The sequence below is a fragment of the Corvus brachyrhynchos genome, unplaced genomic scaffold (genome assembly GCF_000691975.1).
Source record: "Corvus brachyrhynchos isolate BGI_N302 unplaced genomic scaffold, ASM69197v1 scaffold283, whole genome shotgun sequence".
NCBI classification, from domain to species: domain Eukaryota; kingdom Metazoa; phylum Chordata; class Aves; order Passeriformes; family Corvidae; genus Corvus; species Corvus brachyrhynchos.
Window position 1 is genome coordinate 3,541,396 of NW_008237409.1, and position 12,100 is coordinate 3,553,495.

At 46.4% G+C, this 12,100-nt stretch overlaps 1 protein-coding gene across 1 annotated transcript in view; it reads right to left on the reverse strand.

Annotated features, from left to right (window-relative positions):
• The window catches only part of PIGL (phosphatidylinositol glycan anchor biosynthesis class L), a 54,353-nt gene that overhangs the window by 8,024 nt on the left and 34,229 nt on the right, over positions 1-12,100 (reverse strand). The window contains 2 exon segments of the mRNA XM_017731021.1: positions 5,873-5,940; positions 11,156-11,246. Coding sequence (XP_017586510.1) covers positions 5,873-5,940; positions 11,156-11,246 — 159 coding nt within the window.

Genomic DNA, 12,100 nt, shown 5'->3' on the forward strand with positions numbered 1-12,100 from the left:
AGAGAAATTTTTCCGCAGGAGCAGGGAGCATCTTCAGCAGGGAAGAAGAGCTTGATTCAGCAGCAAATTAAGGAGTTTGTGCTTGTGTAAAGGTTCAGGGAGACACAAACTGTGTTTGGTTACTGAAAGGTCCTCAAAGCTGCTACCAGCAGACCTGTCACTCATCTGGAAGAACAGGCATGAAGAAACTGCATCTCTCCTCATCCTTTTTGTCCCAATCCAAATGCTTCAGTTCTCAGCAAGGCTCAGTGCAGAGCCCTGGGAACGGGCTCCACCCAGCTCTACGTGCAGAGGAATTGCAGCCTTGCTCATTTGTATTTCTCTGTGGTTGCAGAGAGAGAGAGAAACACGAAGCTCTACCTCCTGCACACGTTCACAAAATGAGCCAATCCTCTCCCAAATCCATCTTCTCGCTCCCATCTCCACCCTGCTGGAGCGTCTCCGTGGGACACTTCCAAGTAGGGGAGAGGTTGCAGCTCTCAGTTGTTGCCATTTTGGGAATGTTGTTTTACAGATTGGACTTGCTGTGGTTTGGGCGAAATGAAAGAGTTTGGCATAAAAAAATCTCAAAAAGTAGAACACAAACAGGCTCTTTTTCAGGAGATTTTTCCATATGGGTGTTGTTTTTTTTTTCCCCAGAGAGACTTTTTATAATCCTTTTTAAACATGAAGTGACCTAAGGTGCCTTGTTCCCACCCACTGCCCAAGTGCCAGAGGCTGGTGATTACAGGACACCTCTCCCTGCACCCTCTCTGTTATGCCTGTGGTAGGTTCAGATCCACATGTGAGACCCTCTGCAGTGAAGAAGTTGCAAAGGCTGTGAGACATCCAAAGGCTCCAACTATTTCTGCCCTGCAAGAACTCAGCCCCAGCTCCTCCCTCAAGGCCCAGCTGCTTTGAAGGCTGTTGCTGCCTGCAGCCATCAGCTCCATCTGCTCAACAGAAACACTGAAATGCAAACTGCAGGACGGAGCTCGCTCCCAAATTCCCTGTCTTCACTCAGGCATCCTCAAGGAAAGGTGTGAGTGGGTCAGCTCCTATGTGGCACTGACCAGTGAAACCTCCCAACCTGTTCCAAGGGGAACAAGTCAAGATGGAGCTGAAACCTCGGTCCTGGGGAGCACAGAACTCCTCTGGGGCTCATGCCCACGTGGGTGTGTTAAGGTTTGGGTGATGTTCTGTTTGATGAGAAGTTGTTCATTTAATTCAACGACTTCACTCTCCAGTTTCCCAAGCCAGAGGCAAAACCCTTCACTGAACTGACTCCTGGCTGCTGTGGAGCACTGGGGAAATACAGTTTTGAAGACCATGGCAAAGAATGGATGTCTTAAAGCTGCGTTGGGGCTCCATTTAGGATTCCAGCCTCTAATCTGCCTGATTAATCTGATGAAACAGATGTGAAGGAGGAAGAACAGGCATTCTCCTAGGAATCACAGAGACATTAGAAGGATATACTTGCCAGATGTTGGATGTTTGCTCTCTGGAATGCCTTCTCCCTCCCTAACTGGACTTTCTGGCTCCATTTCCATGCACCCTGAACTACACCATGGAGCAACAGTTTGTACAACTCTGTACTCACACATGGGACAGGGGCAAAAGATGGTTCTGCCAGTGGCAATTCAGAGATCTTCCAGCTGACAGAGCTGTCCCTGGCTCTGTGCTTTGGGCCCTGCACTGTCTGGGAGAAGAATGTGCAGTGTCACTGCTCCACTTGCTGCTAGCAGCCCAGTGATACTGGGAAGGACACCCCAGCTTTAATCTTAATGGCTCTTGACAATGCCATGGAAGGGCACTGGGATGGATGAACCTGGCCAAATTAAGGAACGAGGGAAAGGAATAAAGGAATGAGATAAAATGTAGAAAACTATGGGATGTATGCCAGTGCAGAGAGCTTTGAGGGGAAGTCTCAAGGATAGACATCAGAGGACAATTCTGTCTCAGCCTTATGGGGACAGTCTGGCTGCAACCACAGCCATCACTCACATAAGCTCCCTCAGGACATTGAAGATCAGTAAAACAAGTGAGAAATGCATGGGCTGCAGCTGCTGAAAGGAGGGAGAGATCTTCCAGCAACACACTGTAAGAAGGCACCAAATAAAAATGGTAAATGGGATATTATCCACCATTATCAAGCTAATCATCCAAACCCGGCTTCCTCTCTGTCCTTTAAGACCTGGCCTTGGAAACTCAACACAAGAATTGTGCTTTGTTGGGGTGGGATGCACTTGGTAGCCTCTGAGAATGGCTCCCACCAAGTGGCATTGGCTGCACACTGCTCTGCTCATTGTTTCCACACACGGATTTGCAGCTGGCATTTAACCAACCCTCCTCTTCCAGGGAGCCTCAGTGCAGCCCTTCTGCACAATGTCCAAGGCATTCAGGGATGGGGCATTCAGTGACCAGGCTGGGACATGGAAGTGCAACAAGGCATTGGTGGCACTCAGGCTGCATCCTAATCAACTGCTGAGTGATAAAGCTCCCAAATATTGTCTCTGCACAGCCTCATTTACAACCTGCCACAGAGCTGGTGAATGTTAAAAAGCATCCTGCAGGACTGAGAGGTGTTTTTCCAAATGGAATTGACGAGAATAGGCTCAGCTAATGATTCCTTGATGTAGCGTTTTATATGGCATCATTGATAGAAGTTTTATGGATGCAGTTGCTATAACAACATAATGCACAGTGGTTAAATATAGCAGCTCCTATTTTCCACTCAGTTTGCTCTGCCCTAAGCAGACAAGACTATTCTTTTCTGTTCTAGCTAGGATGAAATGGATTTAATAACTCACTAAAGAAAACAAGTGGTACAGTCCTTCCTCCTCCTCACAAAGATGATTCCTCTCCATCCTAAGCAAGCAAACAACAAACCAAACAGCCCCCATTTGCCAGGCTCCTGGGCAAGAGGGCTTGTTTAAAATCAAAATGCACAGTGACTCATGCAAAACTAAACCACCTTGATATTACATGTGATCTCAGTGCAGGCACTGTCATTTCAGAGTGCAGGAAAGAGAGGTTCTCCAATATTCCTGTCACACAGTATTTACCAAGCTCATTACCACAGTGCCTAGTGACTGGCCAAATGCTGAGGGGGGATAAAGTGACTTGGTTGTCACTCAAAACCTGCTCTTCCTTGTGGATGAGCGTAACGGATCCAACCTCCTATGGCCACAGGAAAAGCTCCTGTTTTGAGGGATAAGAGAGAATCATGTTGCCAAATCAAGCTACAGGAGATTGCTTCCAGTTCTTCCTGCTTTGCTGCAGTGGGTTTTTCTTGGGTTTGGGCTGGTTTTTTTTCCGTCTGGGAGCCAGAACTGAAATACTCCCAGGGGAGACTGAAATCAAATAGCAATTTGTGTTCCTCTCCCACCCTGTTTTTTCTTATTTTTCCCTTGCAGAAGAACAAATCCACCCTTGAACCTTGGTGTTTCCCAGTTCCTCCCAGATCTGAAGGCCAGGCAGGCACACAGCAGCAGCTGGACTCCTGCAAGCTGTCAGGAGGAAGGTTGCTGCAAGGGAAAGAACTCATTTCTTCTGAGTAGTTCCTGCTCCTTTGAACATAACTTCTGTTCCAGACACTGGAAAGAATATTTATGCTCTTAGCAGACAATACTGAGCATCTGCTCAGCTACGACCATTTCCTGAACTGTTTTATTCCTTGAAGCTGTTCAATAATTTGCACCTCCTGAAGCGAAGAGCTGTGAGAGGAGTCAGCCTGTTATACCCCTGTTCTTGCAGAAAGTAATGTCATGGAAGTGAGCACCAGCCTGTCTCCCAGAGACTGGGAGCATCCAGAAGAGCTGAGGATCACTGCACCAGCCCTCTGCTGCATCCTTTCCTCCACTTTTCACAGTGGAGGCAGAACCCTGCAGGACTTGTTTAGAGATGGTTAATAAATACATTGCAGTTGATACCTAGAGGGGAGAGGTCGTTTGCCTTTCTCTTGCCATGTAGCACTGGGGCCCCAGGGGCAGCCACTGCTGCTCTGCAGAGCTCTGCTGGCACAGGGGGACAGGAGAAGCCTCAGTTTATGCTCCCAGTGCTGCCTGTACTGGCCAACATGTGAGAACTCATCAGGGCACCGAGAGTCAGGAGTGATACAGTCACGCTCTACTTCCTCCATAACACAAACTGAAAAATAATGAGGGCAAGCAAGCCACTAAAAATAAACTTAACCTTTCAGCAGCCACAGTGTCACTCCTGCCACATGCAGATGATGGGGCTACCATGATTAATTCTGCTGATTCAGGACTGGAAGGGAGACAAGACATAAACCAGCCCTTAGTTAATGAGAACTGCTCATGCTCTGATGTCCCTATCAGCACAGATCTCATCAGCTCAGACAATGTTCTGCTCTAGCTGAGGACCAATGCAAAGCTCTGAGTTCAAGGGAATTGTAGACAATGAGCATTTCCTGGTAACATGCTCTGAGACAAGTAGAGGGTTAAATCCCCACTGCACACACAGGAAACCTAAAGCATGAAGGTGGGAAAGTGATTTCTGCACAGCCACAAAGTAAGACATGGGTAGAACTGGGATCAAAATCAAGAGTTTTCCTTAAATTTCTCATATATAATTCAGCTGCTAGCTTGTTTTCCCATGATCTCTTCAGGGTGGAGGACACCTAACAGCCTGCCCTCCATTCCTCTTTGTAGGTCATACAGCAGTTGACTGAGCAAACAGGCAGCTGGAAGCTCTTTAGTCCCTCTGTGCCAATGGTGTGAACATTGGTCATCAACCTCTGCTCCTCAGTCATCAACCTCTGCTCAACCTCTGCCCCTCGGTCATCAGCCTCTGCTCAACCTCTGCTCACTCCTCAAACAACTGTGCCTGAAACCATCTCCACATTCAGCCCAAACAAAGACACTGTTTGCTTTAACTCCACCCCCTCTCCTCTGTTAGGCTATTTCAGAAGTTGCTGGGAAAAGCCATGATCCCTCTCTAACACTGAGTTCCAGCCATCAAAGCTCTCAGCATCTTCCCAGAGGAGCTGAAGGTCCCAGTATGGGTTCTGTGGCACTGCAGCTTTCTCTAGGCAAGTGAGAAAGGCAAATCACTGTGATGTTGTCAGCAAGGAGAGCCAGAAGAATTTGTTTACTTGAATTGCACAGATGATTCAGAAAACAAATGGGTGCTATAAATACAAGCTATACTTGCAAAGAGTTCTTCTCATGCCTGGGAAAGGCAGGGGCAGCTCTGGAGGAGATCTCTCTAGGACACAGTAAGGTCTGAATGAGCAGAGGGTTAAAGTAAAATACAGTGGCTGTCTTGCCAGCAAAATTTGAGTGATTTTAAAACAGGGATTTTTGTCTGTCAACCTCACCACATCACACATCACCATGGCACGGAGACAGAGGGTCCCATAATGTAAGGAATAAAATGGTGAAGGAACTAATGGACCAATGGACTCTTCCTAAAAGTGGTAAATAGGGACAGCTCCTGCGAAAGAGCAATGTCCTTGGGTCAGAGAGGGAAATTCAGGTACCTGGGCAAGACGGCAACATCCTCTGGAACAGTGGTGCGGAACTTTCCAAAACCCAAGTGCCACCAGCTCAGGCATCAGCTATTCACATACTCTCCTCAAAGCAGAAGGGCAAAGTGATCTGTGGCATATTTTAGTGGGATCAAGGACAGGAAGAGCAAAGAGGGCCCAGTGAAAGTGAGACTGGCAAGGTCCCAGCTGATGGAACACTGAAAGATGCTGTAGGTTATTCCCAGAGCTGTGGCAGTTTCTCCAGACAGTGTTGTGTCCCACAGCCTGGCACTCAGTTGGAGCAGTGAAGTCAACACTGCCTTTGGTTCTGCTTCCACACCAGCGCCACATTGACCCTGCAGCCCCCAGGGAGGCACCCAGAGAAGTGTGCAGACACTGTACCTCACAGCAGTGTGAAGAGAGATGTGGTTGGCATGGCCACTCACTCCTCCCGCATCAAATGTCACCACCTGCAATAAAACCACAGAACAAGAAGCATTTAGGAGTGAGAGGAGGAGCCTGTGCAGCTCCCAAATTTGATATCCAACACAGCCCTGTCCCAGCCCGTTGTGTCTAACGAGTTGTTTATGTGTTGCACAATGAGGCCTTGTGTGTGAACTCCTCATGCCACAGAAACACAACTAAACAAACAAGCCACTCTGGAGCTAGATGACTACACAGCCTAACAGCTTGAACAACAGAAAGATGACAAAGACCGTGTCCCCATTGGCAGGATGCACTTGTTACTTATTACCAGGGCAAAAGGTCACTTTCAAAGTGATCTGTTGCAAATGTGTTCCTGACCCGAAAGGTCCAGCGCTATGAATCACTCTCTCCTGGATGTGAGAACATCCTCCAGTGCCTGTGGATGACAGGGTGAAGCTGCAGTTTGCTGTGCTGTGAATCAGGACATTGCTGCAACAAGAGCCACACAAGCGTGTCTGACTGGCCTGGTTCTAATGAGGCTTCACCAGAGAATTAAACAGTGATAAAATAATCCGATAGGAGAAGAAGCCTTTTTAAACCATCTGACTGCACTTTTGTACAAAAATTGATTCTCTGCAGGGAGAAATGGGAACTCCAAAATGCAGAAGTGTGTGAGCACAGCAGTGACCAGTCACTGTCCAGAGCCACTGGGGACTCACTCCCTCTGTGGGGCTGTGCACAGGGTACTTAAAGGCTCCAATGCCCAACCAAGAATCCAGACTGGCAGCACAGAGTGTAGAGCAGACAGGGAATGTGTGCCCATCCTCTTTCCAGGGGGTGAAAGTGACAGTCCCTGGACAGTGCAAAGCTCAGTGCTTGCTCTGGGAGAAGCCCAGCAGCAGAGCTCTCCACAGCTCCCTTCTCTGGGACCAGGAAGAATTCATCAACTCCCACATTTCAGGCAATGTTTGCTTCCTTGCAAGCTTGTTCTCTCTTCAGGGAAGGAAATGCTACAGCCTTGCTCACTCACTGCACCTCCCTTCTCAAAATCTATTTTATATGCAGGGCCTGGAGCACTGGGTTAGAGATCAAGGGAAGATCAAAAGCCACCGTGCCCATCCTGCAACTTGCTCCTCCACCCTCCAGCAGGAGAGGCCCTCTCAGACATGGGATATTGAGTCAAGAGGGAGAGGAAACACAAAGGCAGTGATAAATACTTCAAAACCCACAAACTTCAGACAAGCCTGCTTATAAACCCACCCACCCAGGACAAGCTCACAGTTAGACTTTCCACTTTGCCCAGTGGCTGCCAGCAAGCACCAGGTTGCTCTTTGCTGGCAGGAACTGGTAGGACCAAAATTGGTTTCATTCAAGAAGCATTTTCTGGTTAACCCCTATTTTATAAAGAGAAAAAGGATGTGTTTAACCTTGGCTGCTGCACATCAGCACTGCCAGAGAGCTCTGCAGGGCCTGCCATGGTGCTGAGCCCTCCCTATGGATATCAGCTTTTGGAGGAGCTCATCAGGGAAAGACATGAAATTCAGCACAGCTCAGGGAATGAACACAGCACCCTGTACTTTGCAGATAAGAAAAAAACACACTCTGAAGTCACTCCTACCTAGAGTGGCACTTTCCTAAGATGACAACATACCCCACTCAATGCAGGCAGAATAAATTCCTGTTCAGGTGAGTAACAGTGTTAGTCTGATATGGGCTGGACTTGCACTAAACCCTTTTAGTCAATGGAGACAGAGAGAGGGTTTGTCTCTTCTGCCTGGTCCCTGATTTTCATGTAACCTGTACAAACAGAACGTTTTTAAGAGTAGTACCCTTCTGTCAAAAGTGGCTGAAATTAGCCAATGGGCTCTAAAGTCTTCTGAAACATGCATGTGCACATACATATAAATACAATTGCATTATTTCTGCTTCCTTAGGAAATCAAGCTAAAAACCCCAGGCAAGCCAAAACACACATTTTTCCTTCTGCGGAGGTTACAAGAGAACAAACCAGAAGACTGAGATAAGAGACTACAGTGAGCAGACTAAATAAACTAATCATTGTTTTTACAAAACTGGCTCGGGCCAACTGTGGGAGCACAAGGCTGGGTTAGGAAATATTCTTGACATGGGAATTATCTGTTCAGAAACACCTTTGGAGGCTTTTCTTCTTCACATCTGTTTTGAAATGGAAGCTGCTGAGCTTATGTAACATCTGAACCAGCTGAAGAGACTACACAGAGCTCATTTTCAATTACTGTTGTCCAATTTACTGTTAGGACATTTACACTTGAATTGCCTGTCTCTTCCAATAAACGAATTTTTAAGTACAATTCCCAAGGTATCTGCACAGTGACTTGGCCACGGTGGCATTCCCTTTGTCTGATCCCTCTCAGCACACACCTGGCTCTGGGACAGCAGGGATGTCCCACCCTAAGTATATATCATCTAAATATCTATATATGTCATCTAACAGGGCTCTGATTCCACAGCACCACTGTACTGTTCATGACTTAAAGCAGGCAGTAATCACATGTAAATCAATCCCTCTGGCTTCAGGGATTCATTTCATTGATAAGGAATTTGAATTTCTTTCTCACATGCTGAAGATATTTTCACACGGGAGCATTTGCTCCTTCCACACAGTGCAGCTCCTGCTGTGCTGGCTTTTAACTCCTAACCTGAACCAGGCTGATGATGAAATCAAGCAAACAATCAGGACAGGATGAGAAAACCTGAACATCTTGAAAGTGTCTGGGTTAAAAACAGGCTTAGCCAGTTCTGGGAGCGAAAGGCTGGGACAATAAATATACTTCATGTGGAAATTATTGCTCAATGAAATCTTTAGGGCAAGAGGGAGTTCCCTCCCCACACCTGTTCTGAAATGGGAGCTGCTGCTGTTGCTGGTTTTTCTTCTGGGTGACCTTGGTATTCAGGAAATGGAGCTTTCACTAGTGGAAGCCAGAGCAGCAGCCAAGACAAACAGGTCCAGAAATCCCTTCCGGAGAGGGGAGAGCACAGAGGAAATTACTCAATTACCAGCAGAAGAGAAAACTCCTGAGAGGTCTGGAGTCCATGATCCCTCCCCACACCTCAAAGCTGAGGGTCTCCCTCCTCTCTCTGGTGTCATGCAGTGCTTCAAACACAGCACACATCTGCTGTGGGCACACAAAGGTCTCTGCTTTTTAGCAAGGGCCATCCCTTAAAATGCCACAGCAACCAACTCCATTTCTCATGGCCTTCCCCCAAGCATCACTCCTTACACTCAGAGGCCATTGAATCTGAGTTTGGAGATGTCTTTTGAGTCTGATTTAGGAGCAACAAGAGCCTGCCTGGAGCTCACACAATACTATGTAACTTCTTTTTTTACACCCCAAACACTTTCTAATCTGGATCAAGACAGAGTAGCCTTGGCTGCCTCTCCCTGCAACACTGGCTTTTGCTTGTAAATCCAGCAGGCAGGAAATAATTTCCAAAGTCTATAAATTAGTTTTGGCTTTGAGTACACCAACCATTAATTTCTGTGTCTGCACTATTTAATGTAGAGCTTGGATGAAATATGTCCCAAAAAGATTGAGCTACTCCTGGATTTGAGCAAATGAGTAACCATGTAATGGAAGGAAACTACACAGAATATGGTGGGACTCCTTGCCTTGCAATCTTCCTTTCAGACATGCTGGAATTGCAGCCCCTGCTCCACTGCCAGATGGCACACAACATGTTCTGTAAATAAAGATACCACTGTCGATGCTGTGACTACTGGGAGAACTGGGGAAAGTTTTCCCACTGGGATAGCTACAACAATACACATCTTCCAGTCATGTTGACTCCACTGAGTTGGTCTGAAACTGTTAGTTTTTGTTTTTTTCAAGGCTCTTTTAACATGTTCAGCCAATTCTATCAATTTCAACATTAGTGAAAAATGGACTCAGTTTACCTTTCAAGGCACAGCTGTTGGTTTAGGACAGCAGAGACATCACAGATAGCAAACTCTGAAGTCTTAAATTGCAGGATGTTTAACAAAAGTAATTAGGTGCTTCTCTTGCTGTTGTCGGCAAATTCAGTCTGCTCCTAAATGAATGGTATTACAGCAAACACCTGAGACCTGTGTGATTGCTTGGGACACTTCAAATAATGAACATTTCCGGAGCAGTTCATTACCAGCAGCCCTGAGAAGCTGCTCCAGCTGCCCTTGGTGCTGCTGATGTGTCCTGCTGCAGTGATTTGTCCTCGGTGCTGCTCAGGGAAGAGCTGATGGGAATGCAGGGGGCAGGGACAGCCCAGCAGGGCCAGCACCATGCCCGGGAATGTTTTCTGCTCTGCAAACCCCACATTTCCCTGCTCAGCTCTGCTCTGATAGTGGCAGACTCCAGCCTCCCCCAGCACAGCTAGAGTTTAATTTTCCCCGAGGCAAAGATGTAATCCTTCCTAACCATCCAGAGGAGTTCTGGTGTTTTCAGAATTTCTTCTGGGGTTTTGGTGCACTTGTCCCTGTGCCCCTGAGAGTCACAAACATGCAATACAAATCCTCCTGTGTTTGGAGCTTTCAGATTAGATTAAAACCTATCTATTCAAGGGGCCAAATGGCACAAAAGGAGTCCAGGAAAACTGCATTTGTCTCCGTGCACAGCAATAAATTTCATGGAAAATTAGCCTCAGAATCAATACAAAGTTGGATGCATGATGCTGGTTTTGTGCTCATGGGGCTTTCATGCTACAGGAGATGTGGTTTCTTGTTTTGTGAAGTGCTGAAAGGCTTTGAGAGTTTCGTGATTTTGCTGCTAATCAGTGTGTGACAGTGCCATGCCTGATCAAAGCAGGGTTCAACAGAGAGGAACACAACACAACCCTTTCCATGCTTAAGCCCATATTCCTGTTCTGTGGGAAAAAACTCCCAAACTATACCAGTGCCAGGAAATCTCCCCAGTTTAATATTCTTCAATCCTGACCTATAACCCTGCTAATCAAGCTCTCTAACACACATCTGCCAATGGGCTTCAAATCTAAGCCTAAATCTAAGTCTAAACCCCAGATGGGCTCTCTCCATCACAACAGGTTACTTTAAAACACAGAAACCGTTTGAAGAGTTAGAAAAGAGAAATTCCTCCACTGTTCATTTCTCACTGGGAAGCAAAGAAAGCTCTCCCGAGAGAGAAGATACATCCTAACCTTAGAGGCTCCAAAGAAAGCTTCCAGAGGGAAAAGGAAAGCCCAGAACACTCAGAAGTAATGTGGCAATGTGCTGCAGAAAGTGTCACATTACCAGGTTGATGTTCTTGGCTGCTATGTGCTTCAGGACAAGGGTGGCGAGGAGCTGTGTGTCCCACTCCACAGCAGGACTATCCGGAAGATCCCTGAAAATGAGAAGGACAATCAGTCACTTCACTGCTGAGAACTTTGTAAGGACCACACTGGACAAGAGAGATCCTCTTAAGCACAGAATTAAATCAAGATAAATTTATTTACCATATAAAACCACTGAACCTTACTTAAAAGCCTTACAGGCTGGGATACTAGAGGGTTGGAAGGGAAATAGCAGTTCCTACACCCTCCTCATGGATCTGCCAAGGTCTCCCTTTCCTCTTACCATTAAGGCAGACTTTGTGACTGCTTTACTTCAAGCAACATCTATTTTGTAAATTCTTTTTCTTGATTTATCCCAGTCAAATTTAAAACCCCTTTAAAAACACATTTTTCTGAAAGACTTCCCAATCTTAATCTACTGGTGAATTACATTGGGAAAGCACCAAGCAAACTCCTGCTCTCATTTATTCAGGAATAACCCATTAACCACAACCAGAGGACAGCAGAGTTGTAATTATATGGCTTGGATTTGATAGTAGTTGTTCATGTGTTTATTTTGTGCTTTGCATACCCAGCTGGTATGCAGAGCATACTGTGACTGAACTCCCTGCCTGGGTATTTTGTACTGCAGGATTCGAGGGGCAGGGAGCATGAGCCAAATGCAAAATAGCACCAGACAGCCAAGAGAACATTCCATATTTACACAACTGAGAACTGAATGTGACCCCCCAGTCATTATGTTTGAATGATGCCAAGAAAACATTGCTCACAACGTTGCAAAGGTTATTAGTAACAATAGGATAACACACAGCTGCTAAAGCCCAATAATGACACGTTAAACTGGTCTTTTTCTCAGACCTTTTCCCTCCTCTGGAAGTCTGATAATCGCTGTGAGGTGGTTCAG